The sequence below is a fragment of the Diplotaxodon limnothrissa genome, linkage group LG20, assembly GCF_057381915.1.
Source record: "Diplotaxodon limnothrissa isolate DT_005_m linkage group LG20, D_limnothrissa_male_GT1.1, whole genome shotgun sequence".
In the NCBI taxonomy this organism is placed as follows: Eukaryota; Metazoa; Chordata; class Actinopteri; order Cichliformes; family Cichlidae; genus Diplotaxodon; species Diplotaxodon limnothrissa.
Genome location: NC_140615.1, coordinates 14,647,729 through 14,669,180, shown reverse-complemented (window position 1 = coordinate 14,669,180; position 21,452 = coordinate 14,647,729). Strand labels below are relative to the sequence as shown.

Here is a 21,452-nt window from a genome sequence, read left to right as displayed (position 1 = left end):
TGTGTGTGTGTGTGTGTGTGTGTGTGTGTGTGTGTGTGTGTGTGAGCGAGACAGTACATAAGTGAGCACCACCTATTTATATTAAATATGGCATTTTCATCCGTGGCCTATTTGCTGCTGCCGAGGGGAAACACATTCATCTGTGGACAGTGGCGGGAGGTGAGGCTGGGGGAGGACAGGGGAATTAGGAGAAGAGGTAGTGGAAGACAGAAAGAATGAGATCACGGAGGGAAAATGTCCATTTTAAACATTCATTTTAGTCTTCAAATGATAATGGACAGTGTTTGAATGGGGGGGGGGGTGTATCCCCAGCAGCATTCAGATGCTTTTTCTCTTTCTTTTTTGCCATGTTTCCAGAGTGGAGGGTAGAGAGAGAGCAGAGCTGAGGAGATGACTGGGGGAGAGTTTATTACAAATAAATAACTGCTACAAATGAGCCTCTCTCATTTGGGTCATGATAGAGAGCCTCTTAATTTGCCTAGTGGCAGATGAGAGGAAGGAGGAGGGTGGCGGTTGTGGGGTGGGGGAGGTGGATTAGATGGAGGAGGGTGGAAATGAGGAATACAGGGAAGGATAGATGAGAAAGACACACAAATGCAATTGCGACTGATGTTTCATTCCACATATGGGGCCCTTTTGGTCCCAAGCTAGCTGCCGCTATAGGCCTAGCTGTAATTGTCCCATCTGTATAATATGGCGAGGAATATAAGGCGCTATCACTACACAATAGGCTGATGGATGAGCCCAATTCTAAGACTACTGCACAAATGCACACGTTACCAGCAACTAAGTGCATGCAAATATGCTATCTGTGGTAATGTAAGCACGCTGAGGTGCAATGTTTGAATGCACAACTTACACTTTAAATTATGTGCAAAGGATACACTGAAACGATGCTGGATGACTTATAAACACACAAAAATAATGGACAGTCCGAATATCAGTTTCAGTAGTGCTTGTTTAAGAAAAATAAATAAAGTCTCATATCCATTCCCCTGTTCTCTGCCTTTCTATCTTTCTGATATGCCCTCATCTGTCATGAATTTGGCTGGACAGACCAAAAACACACCAAATGAGGCCATAGATCACAAGTAGCCACTGCGAGACACAAACTTGGGCAGAAACAGGCAGAGAGGGGAACAATACAGAGCTTAGCAAGAAAACAAACTCTTGTAGAGTCAACCCTTTAAAAGTGCATTCTTCCTTGCATAAGTTCACGTAGTACTCACATTCCCAAGATGACAATAAAGGGAAACACTGGGTTGAGTCTGTGTTGAGAAACTCAACACCCTACTGTTTGTACACCCTGTTTCCAGTATTTATGCTAAGCTAAGTTGATTATTTACTATTTGCAGTACAGCGTTAGCATGTGCAAGATGAAAGAGATGAAAAGATCTATATAAATAAACCTATAAAACAAACATATTATTTTACATATATTGTCTTCTTAGCCACAGATATGCATGATTCATGGCACCAGAAATCTGCACGAGCAATGAAACCAAAATGATCTAGGATGGCCTCCTAAGTCCTTCTTGACTTCCTGTCTCTTTATCTCACGCTCTCAGTCACTGAGATTTTACAAATCAGCTTCAGCCTGTTTCTTTTTTTTTTTAAACCCAAGTCACGCTGTTGCTCCCAACCACATTAAGACTTCTCCATCGCTCTCCGTTTCACTGTCTGTCTCTTTGACTGTCTCACAAATCACATTCTGATCAGCCGATCAGTCATCTCTCTGCCTTCGCTGACAGACAGCAAGGATTTGTGCGCATCCGTGTTTGTGTGTCGGTGAGGAGAAAGATATGTCATCTGAAAAGATGCCAGTGCAATTTTTTTTAAAATATGTAAATGCACGCCGTCAAGTCTTTCAGAAATACAATTAAATTCAAGATTTCAAAAGTTCTCATTCGTTTTTTAAACGTTTTAGACATCAGTAGTGCCATCAGTGTTCAAAAGTCTTGAGCCACACCTCTTATTTTTATATTTTCCTTCCAAGGAGCTTGACTTTATTTCCATTTCTATAGTGTTCTTGAGAAATAGGATTTCCGAAGGTCTTTCAAAGCTTTTTTATGGACATTTGCAGCTTATTCATTAATTTTAGTCCAGTCTTCATGCCTGAAAAATTTGAAAGTAGCATTTTTTTGTTTGTTAAACCATTTAACTCTGGCCAATGTAAAAAAGGCCCCTAACTCGCAGGATGAACCAGTGTTGAACCAATTTTAAAGCACTTTTTTTTTTTTACTAGTCGCCGGTCGCATAATTACATAAATTGTTCCCATTTCTTGTTTTGAATCAATTACCAAACATAACACCATTTGACAAGCACAAAAAAGCTTTTTTTTGCAGCAACAGTTTGATTTCAAAAACTTGCTAACAGCTAAAACCTTGGCATATCTCAGCACAGTGTGCATCACGTCCTTATAAAATGTGATTAAACAGGAAGGGTGTATTTCGAAAGAAAAAGCAGCAGGACTAAAATACTATCTACAGCAGATGAACAATGTCTGAAAGTCATGTCCTTGAGAAACAGGAGACCTGACATAAGGACCTGAGAGATATATCTGGCCCTTCAGTTGATCTATCTACCATTTGCTAAAGTCTTACCAGAAATGGTCTCCGTAGAAGGGTCGCTGTCAAGAAGCCATTCTTTCCCAAGGAAGGGAAACAGGGAGAAAAGAGTGAGATATGCTAAATTACACAAGAACTGGACTGAAAATGAGTGGAGGAGTGGAGGTCTTAACAGAGGTACAGCTGTAAGTGTCCACGGCCATCTGCAAAACATGGTGGAAGCTCTATCGTGATGTGGGCTGCGTTTCAGCAAGTGGTGTTGGGGATCTTGCCAAAAGTGATGCCACTAGATTTGCAAAAAGCTACCCTCACATTTTGATCCACCACACAATATCATCTGGAAAACATCTGATCAGCAATAGCTTCATTTTTCGGCATGACAATGATCTGGAAGCACAGTGCCAATGGAGTGAAAGCATATCTGGAAGACATATAATGGAACAACACTATGTCATGGATTGGCCTCCCCAGAAGCCAGAACTTAACGTTAACGAATCAATGTTGAAGCTTCTTGAACTGAACAAAAGGCAGCCAACATCCAAGAACAAGAGCTTTGAATGACCTTTAAGAAGCCTGAAGAACTATTCATGAAGACTACTTAATGAAATGACAAGAAAGACTAAATACTACTTTCATACTGACTTTCAAACTCTTTAAAACACTGTATTTCCATGCATTTTCTCTTCTTTCGCACATTTATAAAACAGGGTTTGGAGATTTCATTTTGATAGTGACGTGTACTTTCTAGTTTCTAGTTTCATTACATGTCCAACCTATAACATATCCAGTGGGCTTCACGCAGATTGTTAATGAGCACAGGAGCAACCGCCATCAACACTTCAAGCAGCACTTCCTCTCTTGTTGTCAACTTTAGAAACAGTCTTTCAGAAAAGGCTGGAGACACTTTTTTTCAGCTGTGAAACGCTGTGAAAAGTATATGACAAAAAAATATTTTTTTAAAAAGGGTGTTTTTCATGGATAAATCCTGAAGCAATTCATAGTTTAATTGAAGCATTACACTTGAACTTGAGAGCCCAGCACGCCAGAAGGGCTTCGATGTCACACTCAGAGACAACATTTAAATAATATTCAGCATTAAAAAAATAAATAAACCTCCTTGTCACCAATTTCAATACGCCCATGCAAACAAATGCAAAGGCATGCTCCGAAACTCAACTCAACCAATTAGCTGACAGGGCCAAGGGCATTTCTAGTAGATTTCTGTTAGAGCTGGGCGATATATCGAGTTTTTAAAACATATCGATATATTTTTATACGAGATATAAGATGTGACAATATCCTTTATATCGATATAGTCTATGTTACGTTATAATTATAGTTGTGGAGCCGCAAGTTTGCCTCTCTTTCGTCCACTTTTGTCTCTACGCAACGTTACTCCGCCTCGCCTTCACTGAAGACAACTCCCCCTCCTCCCCCAATCGCTTCACGTGCAGGCAGCGACAAGACGGACACGGCAAATCTCCGTTAACGAGTTACTGCGCATCGCCCCATGCGTGGGGCTGGACGGCGTCAACGTGCTAACGAGCTAACCGCGCTAACGAGCTAACAGCGCTAACCCTAAAATCCTTTCATTCTCTCAAAAGTTGATAGCGCGCCTTATGTATGAATTCTGGTTGTGCTTGATGGCCGCGAACCGATTTTATGTGGTACACGGCGCTCAGCAATCTGTCAAAATGTTTGAGTACGACTTTGGTCAGCTACGGAGCTGCACCGCTTGATAGGTTGTCGGCGCATTACGGCTACCGAGGAGCTTCGCGGAGTGATACGTACTGTGCATCAACGTAATATTACCGTACTGTGTGTGTATAAGGACCATAAATGGCACCTGTAAGAGACGTGGTTATGAAGCGGATTTCAAACTCCAGGCTATCAGTCACACAGTAAAACGTGGGAACAGAGCAGCTGTGAAATCTGTCTTTGTTATTACGCTCAGCGTCTTTTAGTTTATATTTTGACTGCACAATTGTGAGCTCTTTGTTTAGCACAAAAACAACCTTGTTTTCTTTTATTTATGGAGCATGATTATTTAATGAATGCTCATAATTTAATTTTGAGTAATTTTTCATGTACATCTGTGCTGTATGTTAATAAAAGTGCCTGTGTGACATCTGGGACACAGCTTTGACTAAGAACTCTCTTTTTGTTCTTACTTTATGGCTTAAAAAAAAAAATCGAGATATATATCTTATATCGCCATCCAGCTAAAAAATATCGAGATATGAATTTTGGGTCATATCGCCCAGCCCTAATTTCTGTATCCTCATCTCATTATTTATCCTGTACATGTCTCCAATAATACTTTTTTAGCCACTTGAAAGTTGGAAAAACACCAGGGAAAGTGTCATAAAAGAAGCACACAGCACTCTTTTCTGCATGACCTCCAAGTACAGTAAATGCTGAGTGAATTGAATATGAACCTTGTCTGATGTGGAGCCAGGGGTAGAGTTTCTGTACTGTGCAGTCCAGTACAGCTCAGTACATTTCTGTACTGTAGCAAAATCGATACACGGATGTACATCATTGGACCGTTATGCCACTGTCTGAGAGGCTTCGCAGGGGAAGGAGGGGGCGAGGCCATTCGCTGCTAACTTGCGACCTAATGAAGCTGTTTTACAAGCGCAGTGGCGTGACCTTGCCCTTTGAGTTCAATAGTGCAAATCTGGTCATGATGTTACTACATAGCAAAGATCAGAGACTGGGTGCTGTCTGCATCAATACTAGAAGTAGATCAAAAATCCTCAGGCTGTATTAGTCCAGCTGAAAATAAAAGAATAGCTCATTATGAAGGGGAATTAATGAAGAGGAAGCTGCACGTTAGAATCAGGGCGGATAATCATATGATAAGTAAGTCCTTTGGTGCAAAGGTACAGCAGAAATCAATAGATTATGAGCTGTAATCCACTTAGTCACTTACTTTCAAGCAGTTAGGTGATGTCATCCATAGGGACACGCAAGGAAAAAGAAATATCTGTCTTGGTGACGTCATCGACAGAGGGTGATGACAGTATGAAAAATCTCCCTTTAGCGCGCGGCTTTTATTAGATCAGAACAATTTGAACATGTAACGAGGAAACAACAGCAATGATAAAATTGATTTAGTGCCGCTGCTTGTTTTTATGAGCACAAAAATGATGCGATATCACTGAAAAGACAGAGACGGACCCAAAGCTGGAGGCAGACAAAGATACATGGAGTGAAAGAACACCGTGAGGCTGTGTGTGTGTGTGCGTGTAGGAGTGTGTGTCTCACAAAGACACAAAAGGAGCCGTGTGTAAATCCATCGCTCGCTAATCGAAAACTCTCCTCTCGCGGTGAATCAGTTTTATGTTTTTGCACTCTACATTCGCGAGCCTTCTTATATGTGACTCACTGCTGCTATACAGATATGCGGTCTATACGCTGCAGTCCAATCCACTACTTTTAATTATGTGCGAGTGAATATGGGAAAAGGTAAATTGCTCTGTCAAGCTGGGAAATGGGCTTTTTGATGTTTGAGCTCTCATCACTTGGCATTTCTATTATTCAACAAGGAGAGAAAAATGAAGGGATGAAGAGGAGGAAGAGAGGAGGAGGAGAGGACAAACAACACCAAGGTACACCTCACTCCTGAATGTGACTGTCACAGAGTGTGCATGCACATCAGCCAGTAGGGTGGAGTATCGCTGATCATCTTGTAGCGGAAAGTTGTCTCTCATTGATGCAGATCAAGCGCACCCTATATTGCAAAAGCACTCCCATGTTTGGTTTAAATAAGTGAAAAAAACTTTCATCCAATCAAAAACACACCATGTTTCAATATAAAGGCGACTGGCTGCCAACATATAACGACTTTACACATTGATGATGTCAGTAATTTGTTTTCAGCATGTCCTGCTCCCCTCGAGAGGCCGAAAACGCCAAAGTAAAACAATGCTGAGACATATTTACATCCTCAGGCTGACTTGGACTTCTGCCGTGAATCTTTGTTATATCGGCAGTGCGAGCCATGATAGAAGTCTTTCTACTTCTTATACAGTCTCATACGGTCTCCGTCCAGGAATATACTGACATTTGGGAATCCTTATGATGATGATATGATTATTATTCCTTATATTGAGATGATTATTCGTATTTTCTCACTGATAAATTCAAAAACTGTAGGGAAAAAAGTAGCTGGAAATGCACAGGAAGAATTGACAGGCCAAACGCAATAGCTGCAAGCTGTTGCGTTTGGGTAGGTTAGGTTTCATTATAGGGCAGGGGTGGGCAACTCCAGGCCATGAGGGTTGGTGTCCTGCAGGTTTTAGATCTCACTCTGGGTCACCACATCTGAATCAAATGATCAGTTCATTACCAGGCTTCTGGAGAACTACAAGTCATGTTGAGGAGGTCATTTAGCCATTTAAATCAGCTGTGTTGGATCAAAGACACATCTATAACCTGCACAACACCGGCCCTGGAGTTGCCCACCCCTGTCATAGGGTCTCAGAGGAGCTTGCAGTTATGATATAACTATGGTGTAGATTTCCCCCTAGTTTTGGCCCAAACCGTATAAATAGGACGGCTGCATCAGGAAGGGCATCCACCATAAAAATCTGCGCCAAATCATACTGCATATTATATATGAAACAAGTGTTTGTTAAAATAATTAACAAATACAGTTTATGTCTGGCACAATAAAGTCGTTACAGTGTGATTCCCCACCTTACCTACTGGACATGGACTACCGTCTGGGAGTTTCTGAGTAATTTTCGAGATGCCAGAACTCTAAGTGAATTCTAACCTGTTACTCAATCTTTGAGTAACAGTTCTATTCAGAGCCCCGGAAAAAAATACAGTTTTTCTTGGCTTGAAAAAAATGCAGAAGTTTATACATCCCAAGGCTTGGCGAGCAACCTTAAACCCTAACACATTAACTAGTGTCCAAGCACCCTCTGGCTAGGAAGAGACTCGTCATCGGCAGGCCAAGAAGGCTATGCACACACTCTGATCCTTTATTGTCTGGAACACAAGTTCACATGCAGCGGTGAGGGGCAATCCTCATTCTACTCTCTATGCTCTGTGAAGCCACCAGTGGGAGAGCAGTTACCACACAAACTCACTCTGACTGAGAGAGACTGACATGCGAACCCTAAAAGAATATTGCAAATACGAAGCAGGAAGAGTTAGACAAAGGAACAGAGCATATTCTCCAAACCAATTATATTTTCCCACCTTCTCAGCTCTCACCCATGCTCGCTCCCTCCTTTTCTGCTTCATTCTCTGGCTGGACTGTAAATTTGGTCAGTGGTGAAGCTCTGGAAGTGAAAGGCCATTATCTGCTCTCCTAGGAGTTGGTCAATCCATTTTGTCTTCTCTGTCAATTAGTGTGATTCTGACTTTCATAGGAACAAAATTACACAGGCAGAGAATATGCAATTTAAAAAAAAAAAACAAATTTCCACTGCGGCATCGGTCTCTAGCAAAAATGAGCTTACATGGTTATGCGTCATGTAATTCTGTCAACATTCAAAATGTTGACAGATGGAGATGGATGGCGCTCAGTATAACTGAATGCAACATCAACAGGAAATTAGCTAAGGTTTAAACAGAGGAAAACAACAAGTGTGTCTCCCTACCAGCACCATTGAAGGTCACAAATTAGCATTCCTTGACTGTTGTTCTTACTATGAAGTTAACCCTCATTCAACAAACTCTCCAGGAAGTCACTGTGTTCCAGAAACCTCTTGTAAAACTGCACCTTGTTGTTTTTGCGTTTCTGTGTGGATTTCATGAGCAAAATATAACATGGTGATTACAAAAATTGAAACATAATGTACCTTTCAGATTTCCTAAAGCTAGCTTGCGCTTGCTAGCTCTTAATATTTGATATTGGAGCGGCACTAGTCATTATTTTTACTTTACCCGACCCTGGATTCGTAATAATAATCTGCTCCTCGGGTTTTAAAACAATTCCTCTTTAAAGTGCAGCAAAAAGAATCCTCCATGTGAATGCCTGTACTTCTTCACTGGCTACATTAGTAAAATGTAACGGATCAACTTGGATCGTGTCAAAGAAGAAGCATTGTGAATTCAACAAGGCTTCTCTTCTAGCAGCTGACCTCCTACTGTCACTGCACTAACGTGCAGCAGACATATCAGTGTTCATCAAAAATAAAACACTACCTTTAATAATTGAAAATTACTTTCTGGTAGCAATAGCAGTTGCAGATGAAAGGAATTAGAAGGGAAAATCTGCAAATGCTCTCAGCATGAACTTTCTTCATCCTGCTGAGCAGCTGCTAAGCACTGCTGGCTGAAGCAGTGAGTTGTTGGACAGAGGCCTAAAGTTGTATTTGATATCATTTAGAGTGTCTTTTCACAGATGAATATTCTTTGTAATCCTCAAGGTAACCCAGAGCAATATATAGTGCTAAAAAAATTAAGGGAACACTTGAGCAATTTTTTAACTTTGACTTTTGTGACGTTTGGTGGGATTTTGAATCCAGTCTTCAAAGGGTTGAGGATTATAGTTTCCAGTGAACGTTATTATATCATTTTGCCCTCATAAATTACATAGCTGGGCTGAGACCTGACCTACTGTACTTGTGTTACAAAGGCTCTTTAGTTATCTGAATGCTGGGTAGATAGAAAAGAAATACAGCAGCAACACAGTTTTCTTTTCTCCCTGCGCCCTCGTGCTACATTCATATAATTTCAGGCAGATGCTGTACAGCTTTTGAAGAATCAAACATTTTATTTTTATTTTATTGCATGAAAGGACAAGACCACGATGGTAAAGTACAGACTGAATCCAGAAGAGAAAAAGAACATATTATACTGTTAACAGAACTTAGGCTTTTGCAAGCGTCTGGACAGACAGCATGCTAACACAAAGCTCGCCAAGAACCCAGAGTGATATTAAAGCCGAGTGTCCCAACCCTGAGAAGTCAGGGTTGAAGCTTGAATTCTCTCTGCCGGTTCATGTTTTTGTGTCGATCACTTTGAATTCTTTTTGTCCATTTTTCCTTGTGTTGTCAGCTTTGTATTCATATGTAAGCACTAAAAGAAAGATCCTCTATGTGTCCTCTTTGGGATGATGACACTTGTGTTGGTGTGTCGGACTGTAGCTTAAGGTTTCAATTGTTAACTGGTAATTATTAGACAACACATTTCAGGTCATTTTACAAAGTAACAAGAACGCAATGTAACGATTAGTGCAACATAATAACTTTCTCCGGGTAATTAAGTAACATATTGCATTCGATTCAAAGAAAGTAACAAGCAATGTGTAATACATTGCCTTTTTTTGAATAACGACTCCAACAGTCGACTTAATCAGCTATTTCGTAAGGCACCCTCAGTTACCAAAACCAAACAAGCACCAAGCTGAAGGTTAAAAACAGTTCAAATTCTTTTAACTGCAATAAGGTCATCAGTATACATTTTCTGACAGGTGTCTGCATCCCTTCCATCGAGAAAAAAAGAGGTAGACTGGTATAAACTGTTAGCAGTTAGCGAGCAAGGTAGAAAGTGAACATCTAAAATTATTCTGGCTGAGGTTATTAAAAACCATAAATGTACCAAAATGCTTTAGACAGATCAAGCCAAGCAAAAAACAAACGATGCTTGGAACATAATAATGTGCCACTGGATTATTATAGCAGTATCACAATCAATCAATCCGCTATGGTCTAAGTGCTGCAAACGTTATAATCAGATGGAGAGCACACGTAATCGGATGAGAAAATAAGAGGCAGACATTAATAATGATTATGTTGCTGCATGTTTTGTTTTATTTTCTATCAAAAAAGTATGCTCTTGACTCTTCTTTCTACACTAACATGTTATTCTTTTTTAGAGAGTTAGCCTAAAGATGTGCTCTACTTGAACAGCACTAATAAATACATATATAGAATAATGAGTGAATTATTTTTTAAGGACTTGTGTCTATTCAGAAAAAAATGAAATACTAAAAAGCATGTGAGTCATCTTAACAGAACAGGGCCCAGACACAGGGTTGATACATGGTTACTTTACAAGCTGCTTAGATTTCAAAAGAAATTCGTCCTTTTCCTGTGTGCAGTGTTAAAAATGTAGGCGGTCACACACATTCTGCTGCATTTAATTGTGTTAATGTTGTAACTGGACCTGGAGCATAACTATAAATAATTTGGGCACTGAAATTACATTATGAATCAACTCTATCTTCGTGTGCATACATAATTCAGCGCGAGTTTCCAAAATCAGCACGTGTGTCCCCGACTCAGTGTAATTCAATATGCATTTAGGCATTTTCTCTTTAGAGTACATTTCAGCTTCCTGGACCGATCAGATTCTTATTCTCTCCGTCACGTCAACAACTACGACATCCATTTGTATCAGTTACACTCCACTTCCTCCGCGTGCTTATTCAGACACGTGGAAGTCAATTAAGTCTAATCGCTGGTAAATTACACAGCACTTACACGCCGGTTACCGTCTACGTAGCGAGGAAGTCTCGTTGAAGGTTATCACATCAAGGTCATTAACCATTATGAGATAAGAGTCGTGCAGGTAAAGAAGGGATGAGCGGGAGAGTGGCGACTGCTGTATCAAACTCTCATGGATAAAGGCATTTCGAGATAATGACACGTATACGCCAGGATTTGATCGTGCATATCATAATGCTGTGCAGATGAGGTCAGTGTGGGAAAATGAGAGGCCACGGAGTTTAACCAATTTAACGTCACATGCCTGTGTATAATAATACTTATCATCTTTTCAGTTCTGTGGTCGCTTGGTGCAATGGCTAAACTGTAATTTTCTGTTGTTGATCAGGTGTTTTTTAGATGGAGAACCAAGGATTTTTGTGAGGAATATCCTGAAGTAAACATTCAAGGGTTGCGTGTAATGTGTATCCCCGGTGGAAGGAAGGTATGCACGGCTTCATCCTATATGGTGCATTTTAAAATTCATGACATTAATTAGCACCTAAAACTGTGCATGTGTGTGGAACGCTGCTTAAGCTGCAAATGTGTTCATGCCCAGTATGTGGTACTATATGTGAGTAATTACCTTGATTGCTCACTCCCCCCGTGTATATTTTTAATATATTTTTCCTCATCAGCTCTTAATGGTGCTGTTCAAGTGTCTCCATTTTCTTCCTCTCCCTCTCTCTTCCCAGCCTTCACTTATTTGCAATGAGGGCGTTTGTGTGTTCGTGTATGTGTGTGTGTGTCTTTCAGTATGCCAGCAAGTGTACATGTACATAAAAACAGCTGTGAAACTGTACATTAAAAGGCTCATCTCTAGTTTAGACGTGGTCATCTGGAGTGTTTGTGTATGTGCGTGTGTGCGCGCACTTCTCCTACCTGTTTATCAGTGAGGGCATATAAGTACTGATGATCTGGGCTGAAGAGCAAATCTCGCAGGATCGGGCTCCCGTTGCTCACCACAACATTTTCATACAACACGGCAGGCTGGGAAATGGAGTTCACCAGTATCTGTAAGAGAACAGAGGAAAACGGTAAAGCCACGCTTATAATGCAGTCATAGATGATCGTTTTACAACTGTGTGAAAAAGAGAAGCCGCGATGCTCGTCTTTGTTGCTACAAAAATGAATCCAAAGAGCTCACAGTTTTTAGTCAAGTGTAGAAATAAAAAGTTCAGCATCTCAATCAAAGTTGCACATTCTGATGTGTCTGTCTGATTAGATGCAACGGAAGCTATTCATGGCGAGGTGGCGCTCAGAAACCTTAGAAAGTAAATAATACTTTGCAACTTTAAGAGACTACGGGAGAAATAACTTTTGGCAATGAACGACTGAAGAGACTACCAGTGACAGTGGTGAATACTGTTGATTGACGTATGACCTGAAACCGTGGTCATTAGAAGAACACCTCGGCAAATGGAGCCAAGAATGTCTGCTCGCGATCAGCTGACAGCTCCAATGCAATGAACGAATGTTTACGTGCCTCTAGGGTTACGATTGGAGTTGTCACAAATGATCACTTTGACCTCACAGGATTAGGCCTGTGAGTCATTACTGAGGACAACCCTTAACTACGCTTGGCAATCTTTGGTTCATCCAAGTTTCTAAGCCTTTCTCCATAATATAGGGTTGGTGTAGGCCTCAGCAATGATAAGTTAGACCTGATGGAGTTAAAGGATGTGCCTTTGCACATCTATAGAGTGCTTCCAGCTTCCAGCTGCTATTTCTAAGTTGATCTATGGAACATATGTGACCCCACCAAGTACCCCAAACTCCAAACATAAACTCCTGCCTCAAACTGACCCAATGTTCATGTTGAGAAGCATCACCATCGATGAGACCTAACAACAGTTCAAAAGTCCACAAAGTCAAACCCAAAAGTAGGCACATCAGGTTCGAAGTGCAACCAGGACCATGTTTTTTCTCCTCAACATTAACATCAAATTATCCCCCAGGGTCAAATCATTAATGTAGACATATACCGTACCATCCTGATATGACTCCCTGATGTTTGCTGTTTTGACAAATGCCGAGCTCCAATGAGCGTCAAAGAAGAAGAAGTATAAGTGGTCAGACTGGGGGCAATCTAAGAGTAGTGCAACCCCGCCCAGACAAATGACCTTGAAGAAGACGTCATGTTCAGGATGGTTTTGACAATCTGACTATTTGACTATATCGTGCAACACTATCATTCATTTTCTCATCCAATACGTGGAAATTAAAATGATGCATTCACTTCCACCTCATGTAACCGCAGCCTTTTCATCTAGTGAAACACTTCAGAGGTTTCCTTAAAATGTTGCCATCAGGCGAAAAAATGCTACTAAAAGCGACAGATTACAATTGAAGTATCTTTATTTCAAACTTGCAATTCTAATATTTGTTATGTTGCCACGGTACTCAGGGTGTACCAACAACATGCAGCTATATGATGGTTCTTTGGTTGCCGGTGTTTAGTCTCCTGACAAAATTACAGCGTTATGAGGGTCACTCCTCCTGCAGCAGCAAGTAAATCTTTTTCAGCTTCCCTCTTTCCTTCTATGTCTGGATCTTTCTCTTTCTAATTTCCGACCCTCCATCTGCTCATCCATCACCTGACAGAAGTATAGTCTGCTGAAACTTTTTCTGTTTCTCTCCACTCGCTCCACCAGCTCTTTCTCCCTCTTTTTTTTTTTGATTTCTTTCTCCTCCTCCTCCTCAGTCTCAACAGTCTCTGTGGTTATTATCTGCCAAATCACTACCAGAGTTTCCTTAATCTTTCTCTGAACAGAAGGTTCATTAACAGACAGGCTGTCATCGCTGTATGTGCTTTTGATGCTTAAGAGGAGGAAGCGGCTTTGGTTAAAAGTCAAGTGCTCTGGCAAATCAGCTTTGAGGAGATACTCAGTGGGATAAAAGTAGACTGAAACGGGAAATAAGAGGTAAGTCTACAGCAGTGAGAAACTGTTTTCTTGCCTAATTTTGGCGAAGGAAGTGGAATGCTATCTGCATAAGAAGCGACCTGTGTAGCAGACTGTGTCTGAGCGTTGTGATCTGATCAGAGAAATTGCAAATTGCATAACTTTTGTTGACTTTTAAAGAGCCTTTTCCCCGCTCGTGCTATTGTTGTTCTGTGTGAAGGAGGTGCATCGCGCTAGTTACTGTGCAAAGGTCATTTGTTTCAGCAGCCCCCACCGCCCCTGCGTCGCACCCACACGATAACGCACTAACACAAACAGACACACAAACCGTAACTTTTATTGACATCGAGCGAGCGTGGCCTTTCGTCCGCTTGTTTTTCTGGCTCTGATGATTTTGCTCTCTCTCCCTGTCTCTTTCTGTGTGTCAACAGCAGCGGAAAAGCACACAGTCGCACACTCGCACATTTGCACGCAGACACGGTAAGGAAAAGAGAGAGAGAGCTTATTTGATGATTCTAAAACTGCTACTCGTCCTAGGCTGCGGGATCATTCCTGATGAGCAAAGAACCGTGGCGGAACGGGGAGGGGGCAAGAGCAAAGAGCGTGCTCTGCCCTACAGCTCGGGGCAGAGGGCAGTTGGAGTGGGATTCAGGTCAACTGGCACAGAGGAGACCGCAAACGGAAACAAGTGACTGTAGATTCTCATCGAGTCTACCAGCCCGCAGGTTCTTTTGCTCTCCTTCCGTGACCTTTGCACTCGGGAAGTTACTGTGTCCAAACAGAGACTCCATGCTGATGAAGTGGCAGCACTTAAAACCCTACAATAATCTTCCTCTGCACATTACATGAGATCACTCTGCTGCACAGGTTCATGTAGAATTGATAAGAGTGGCGAGCTATTTTACAGAAGCTTCTCTAACATGGCATGTGCATACCTACATACACATAAATTCTCTTTTCAGTGTCATCTGTGCTCTACTAAATTAAAAGTCATAAAAGGGAAAAGAAAAGCAACACCGGGGGGCATCTGGAGTTCCTTTATGGTCCTGTTTTGTCCAGTTTCTCACTTTCTGGAACTTATTATAACAGCAAGCCCTAGCTATAAGATAAAAGCAGCTCTCCTCTTGGAAAAAAAAGAAAAAGCTCCTACCTGTTTTCAAAGGCACTTATTAAATATGCTTTTACAACTACTCCCAGGATGATTATAAAAAAAAGCAACCCATAAAGCCTACTGCTTTGATGTTACTGACAGCTTATGAGTCATTAAAACAGACTGTGTAAGTGTGTCTGTGTGGTTTTTTACTGATTAGAACGAGACAATCATACATATTTTTAAAAATCTTGCTCAGCGGTGCCATTCACCGACGAGCGCGCTGAACATTAATTGCTGCTATTTGCATTCTAATTATCCAGTAATCAATTTGTTTTAATGCATTAAAAAAAGAAAGAATAAAGTGGCATATCAATGCGGCGACTCAAAGTGTAGCTGAAGGGTCGTGCGGAGCGGGGATTGCTGCACTGCACAGAGGTCCATTTATATTCCAAGCATGCAGTTAATGCTCTTTTCTCAGGTGATGTACATTGAAGAAGCAGGAACAGGTTGCGCGTCGCGGTTAAGGACAGCGCAATAAGACATACATCATGTCTTCGACCTTTCCGATGAGGGATGGTCTCTTTATTTTGGGTTCTGAATGGAAGTTAAAGGTGACTTTTCCTGATGAGTTTGCAGCCCACGTGCTGACTTTGGTGGCACATCCGCTACTTTTCCATCCCATCGTGTTCCACTCTCAGACCTCAGTGTCTCTCTCTGTCCTCCTGGGATTAGACTCATTACCAAACCAATGGCGATATTAAGGACATTGTAACCCTTAAATGCACACAAACACTGCTCAGGTAGACAAAAAATACACAAACTAATATTTAGAGCATGCAAGAGAATGTCAGCGGCAGTTGTCGGTGCCATCTGAGGCCATTACAAGTGAAAGTGATTCATGATCAGATTCCAGCAGCTGCTGCTATGGTTAAAGTACCTGTCACTCACAACATCTTCACTGTGAAAAATGATGCGTGTTCAGAGTTTGATAAAAGAGTTTCTTTGGCTTCAAAGCGGATTGTTTTACTGAGCTCACCTCAGCTTACAAGGCCTGAACGTGTGACGCGGATTTATGATGTCACGAGCTAATGAAAGATTTACAGAGCTGAGATGTGCAAATTTGAAAACTGAACCTGGTTCTTCCTGTTAAAAGGGAGTTTTTCCCTTCTCACTGTCACCAAGTGCTCACTCTGATTGTTGGGTTTGCTCTGTATTATTGTAGGATCTTTACCTTGGTATGATCTTCAAACAAGCCTGAAGGGGAATGTTAAGCCTCATTTGGGTTCAGGCTGAACAACCTTTTTGGTTTCTGCTACAGGAAAACAAACGTGACTCTTTGAAACATGGTATGAAAATGTCAAAGCCTCATGCTTTTGTGACCCGTTATGCACCCTGACTGATCCACAAGGTTTTGTCTTCTATAACAGTGTCATACTTTTCTCAATGTTCAATTTCAGCGGGAGACAAAAAAAAAATCCAATTGCTAACAAAGGTCCTCTCCTTGAAGATCTCCGTCTCAATTTGTGTAACAACCTATAGCCAGATGTGGCAGACAAAGAGTCTCGTAGGAAAAGTATCAAAGTCTTACATTTTAAATATTTAGCTAATAGTTAAAATGCAAGTGTAGAAATATCTGTTATACGGGCGATACCGTTAGCACTGCTCCCTCACAGCAAGAAGTGGGTATCTAGTGGTGTTATGCTAATTGATGATTCTAATATAGGGGACTTCTTGCAGTCATGGATCCGTACAGTCTTTGTTGGTGTTGTCCAGCACAGTGTCATGCCAAAGCGTGACAACAGACCTGCTGCTGCACTGTCACATTTTCAGTGCCTTGCCTTTAATACACTCTGCCTGCAGAGCGGGAGATATCACAACACCACTACATGTTCCACTCCACAATAATTTGTCAGTGTCACATTTTGCTTCGCAAAGGTGTGGTAATGGACGTTTGTTCAACAAATATATTCAACAGTCTTCTGAGTGAGCGTACAGCAAACGATTTCACTGAATGCAGAACTTTAAAGCTTTCGGCATCCGACACCACCTAAAGCTTCAACTACCCATAGCTACGGGAGTGTTAACAGGCTCCTAACATTCAAAGCGTTTGTAATTTAGTTTGCTTGGACCAGGTGAATGTAAGTACAATCTTTCATTTCATATTGTATAATCAGCTCTAAAGGGAAATATGTTTAATTGCTTTATGTTTTCTGGTCTGCTTTTTCAGAAGGTTTTCATTGAAACTAGATGCCTGCAGTTGTAAGACGACACTGTGAGGGCAGCGAGAGTGAACCGAAACAGTAAAGGTTGCAAGTCCACAAAATCCTGAGAGTTTGTTTTTTGTTGTTCTCTCTTACAGGCAGATTAAGCCTGATGTCATATCATTAGCTGAAATAAAGACAACTAGCTGGCAACGTTTTCCTGCATATTTTGATCTGTGAACCATTTGTCAATTATTTAACGTGCTTGTGACGTCGGTCCTTTTCACAGATAACACTGTCATACTGCAGCTTTGAGAGGTCAAATGCATTAAACTTGAGAAAACACCAGCAAACAGAAAAAGGCAGCAAAAGCACTCAAAACACAAAGGAAGTGATATAAAATTCTAATTTAATTCAATTCAATTGTATTTACATATAGCACCAAATCACAAGAGCAGTAACCTCAAGGTGCTTTATATTGTAAGGTAGAGAACCTGCAATAATACAGCAACAACAACAACAATCAAATGTCCCCCTATGAGCAAGCACTTGGCGACAGTGGGAAGGAAAAACTTCTTTTTAGCAGGAAGAAACCTCCAGCAGAACCAGGGAGGGGAAGCCATTTGTTAGCATCAATAGCAAACATTTATTGACAGTATTATACAAATATTCTCCCTGACAAAAGCGATAAATCCTCTGCTTCTTTAAAGCGTGTCTTAGTGCAGACCTTGCACACTTTGGCTTCTGTCACTTCTGTGCAGCTGTTCCATCACATTATTGTCTCTCCAAAAATACTTCTGTTGTGTTTTGTGAGTTTGTGAGTCCATCTCTATTGTGTTCTGTGCTTTTGCAGTGTTTTTCTATTTCCTGATGTTTTCTTAAGTTGCAGTGCATTTGGCCTCACAGGGCCACCATACCATAAGGGTTAAATATTTGATTGATTAGCACCAAGGTTCGATCAATCAACAAACTGTTCTGCCTGTTAATATTTTTTTAATAGCCATCAAAACTGTAATCACCCAAATTTGGCAAGCTCCTTCACGTTACCGTTTTGTAGCACAAGAGGAGATGCACCCACAGACTGGCTTCGGTTTGAGATGTGATGGAGACAGATAGCGCAGGGTGAAGGTGGGAGGTGTAGCACAACAGAGAGAGGGACGCTCAGTGTGTGCGCATGCAAGTGTGTCAGGAGTGTGTAGAGGAGGACAAGGTAATAAAAGTGAACAAAGGGGAGTAATGAGGTTTGGCTGGAGTACTGCAGTGATTAATACCATGCTGGGTTCAAACACCGGTCACACCTTTGGGTCAGGTTGGCTGGGAGAACACAATCACACGCTATCAATTATTCCTGTCTTCCTGTTCTCTGACCCATCTTTCATTTATTTAAAACTTCCTTTACTCTTCTTTTTTTCTTCCAGCCACTTCCTTTCCTCCATCTTCCATTCCTTTCTCCTCCATTACTTACTTATTCCTGCTAATATTTTTCCTTGCCTCGCTTCTTTCTTCGTTCACCATACCCTGTCATTCATTTCTTCACTTCATTTCATTCCCATATCTCTCCCTCCTCACCCTGCTTCCTTCAGCTCCCTTCCCCGCTGCTTTTTGAGATTTCTCCTCTTCTTCTTTTCTCTGATTCAGGCCTTCCCCTTGTCCTTTCGCTTCCCCCACAGACACAGACCTCTCTCTTTCAACTGTGTGACTCTGCAGGCGCCGGTTTGTGTCCAGACATGGCAGTGCCCTGTCCAACCTCAGCTGTTAAACATCTAGCTAATTATATGGTTGGACAAAGGCAAAGGAAGAGGAAGAAAAGGAAGAAAGGGAATCAGAGATGGGGGCGGAGGGGGCGAAAAGAGCTCAGTAACACTGTTAGCATTTCTCGCTGAAACCGAAGTCACAACGGTGCGGCGAGGACAAGCCGTAACCCACTGTCCTAAATGTTTAAGTCTCCCTTTGATGGCGCAGGGAACAGAGAGAAGAGTAAAAGGCATTTCCTTAATGAAATCTACAGCAGTGAACGTGTGTGTATGTGTGAAACAGCTCCTCATTGTATTCATGATCCCTAATGAAATTGATTTTGGGCTCATCTGCTGAGAGGTTGGCCTACACACACACACACACACACACACAGAAAGACACACAAGCACACTAATAACTCTGACACCAAGGTTCTCTTTGCAAAAGAACTGCCAGCAGTCAGTGAGAGTTTGAGAAAATACTGTCAAAAAAATACAAAAAAAGTAAGAAAATGAGGGATGAACTCGAGCTGGCGGGACGGATGCATACAGCAGTTGTCTCAGTTATGGAGTACGTATGCGTCTGTCTGTGTGTGCGTGTCTGTGTGTGTCTGACCCTGGCTGGAGGGCATTCAACATATCACAGCACACCTGCTGACTAAACAGTCTACGTCTAGGTCTCTCTCGCGCTCTCTCTCCCACACACACACACACACACACACACACACACGAGTGTGCACACAGCTTGGTAGAGTCACATAAGCGAAACAGGTTACTCGGAGTGAAATTAATCATCGTTCTTTTGTCGCACCACTGCTCTCACAACAGGAGTCCGGGCCCCAGGTGACACACACACACGTGCACGCACACACAGCCACACACACAAAGAGTGACAGCCAGACAGCTGGTTGGTGACAGCATGCCACTATGAAGCTGTTTTGCTAACAGCTAACATTAGTTGGCGCTGGTTAAAAGAGAACAAGCAGTGCCGAGGTGCGGTCAAGAGAACGTACAGTACACACCGAGCGTCTTGATTTCAGTCCAATACACAATTTTTTTAATGATTTTTTAAAAAAAATATTAATGTACTGTCAAATCACTTTAAATTAGAACAAAGGCCAAATGATCACGCGTAACTTTATTAAATTGTGGCTGGATAAAAAGTTTTGGAGGCCGATCGTGCTTCCTTGAACACTAGCAAGAACAGAAACGTTTGTTGCTTCAAAATAACGGACACGTTTTTCTCTCTTTTGATGCTTTCAACTTTGGAGAAAACTCCCCGAAAAATCTCAGAGAAGATTATTTTAAATGCCTTTTAATGGATTCCTTTAAAATGGTGAAGAGCCCCCTTAAACCTCTGTCTGCTTTCTCTTGTTTCATCTTTAAAGCCCAGGCATTTCCAAAAAGTGGCTCAACCCAGACACTCCATCGGCCCTTTTTTTTTTCTAAATGCCCACCGTTTCAGCTAATATTGAACTGAGCATTCTCTTCCTGCCTGTGATAGTTGCATTATTTTAATCCAGATCAAAGGCGAAGCTTCTAAAATTTTAAATCTCTAAATGTAAAATTACTTCTCACTCTAAAAAAAAGAAAAAAGTGTGTTACAGAAACCAAAAAGTGTGTTAACGTTAACGTTTAACCAGGAAGTGACACTGTTAAGATGCAGAATCTATTTTGGGAGTGTCCTGGGTCCAGATACACTACATGGACAAAAGTATTAGATTAAAAATCTAATTTCCAAGAGAGAGCTGACATCAGTACAATATCTAAATCAGTATATAATACAATACCAGAGACTTTAACCTGTCAGAGACTGACAGAGAATTCCTGGATACCATGTGATGTGTAAAGTTGGGACCCATGGTAAACATTTGCTGAATAACTATTTCCATGTATTAAAGCAGCATATGCAGCACTAAGTGCTTTTGATTGGAGTCCGCTAAGGCATTATGGACAGCCCCATTGAAATCAGTGTCATGAATTGTACTGATATATTACTTCAAGTCAAACTAATACCGTTTGATAATGAAAAAAATCAAACACTCATTTTGTTAAAGGCAGAGAGCAGACGGGCCTGTGTAGGTCAAACTTTGGGACCCTCATGTGTCTTGAAACAAAACACAGGTTGTTTTTTTTTATCAGCTGTGCAGATAGTTTTACAGGGGAAAAAACTTTATAACTGTGGCTAAATTTCTCTATTATGTGTGTATTGTGTGTGTATAGCTATGCTTATGCATAGCTGTGTAGTTTTAACATTTGTTAAAACGTTGCTTGTTCCAGTCATCTGGACAGTTCTAGTTCTAACAGTTCTAGTTAATGCTACACAGCATGTTACACAGACATCTAACCTTCGGGAACTTTTCCATTTAGGGGTCCAATGGCAGACTACAACAGAACAAGAATCAGCTTCATAAGCTCAGAATCTATTAGACTCTAGATATGGCAAAGGTTCTGTTTCTTAGCAGTCTCTCTTTACTTTCTTAGTGTTATTGTAAAGTTCCCAT

At 41.3% G+C, this 21,452-nt stretch overlaps 1 protein-coding gene across 1 annotated transcript in view; it reads right to left on the bottom strand.

Moving 5' to 3' along the window:
- LOC146610707 (plexin-A1-like) overlaps positions 1-21,452 on the bottom strand; it is a 280,809-nt gene that overhangs the window by 163,754 nt on the left and 95,603 nt on the right. The window contains exon 3 of the mRNA XM_085344897.1: positions 11,901-12,032. Coding sequence (XP_085201023.1) covers positions 11,901-12,032 — 132 coding nt within the window. The remainder of the gene's footprint in view (positions 1-11,900; positions 12,033-21,452) is intronic.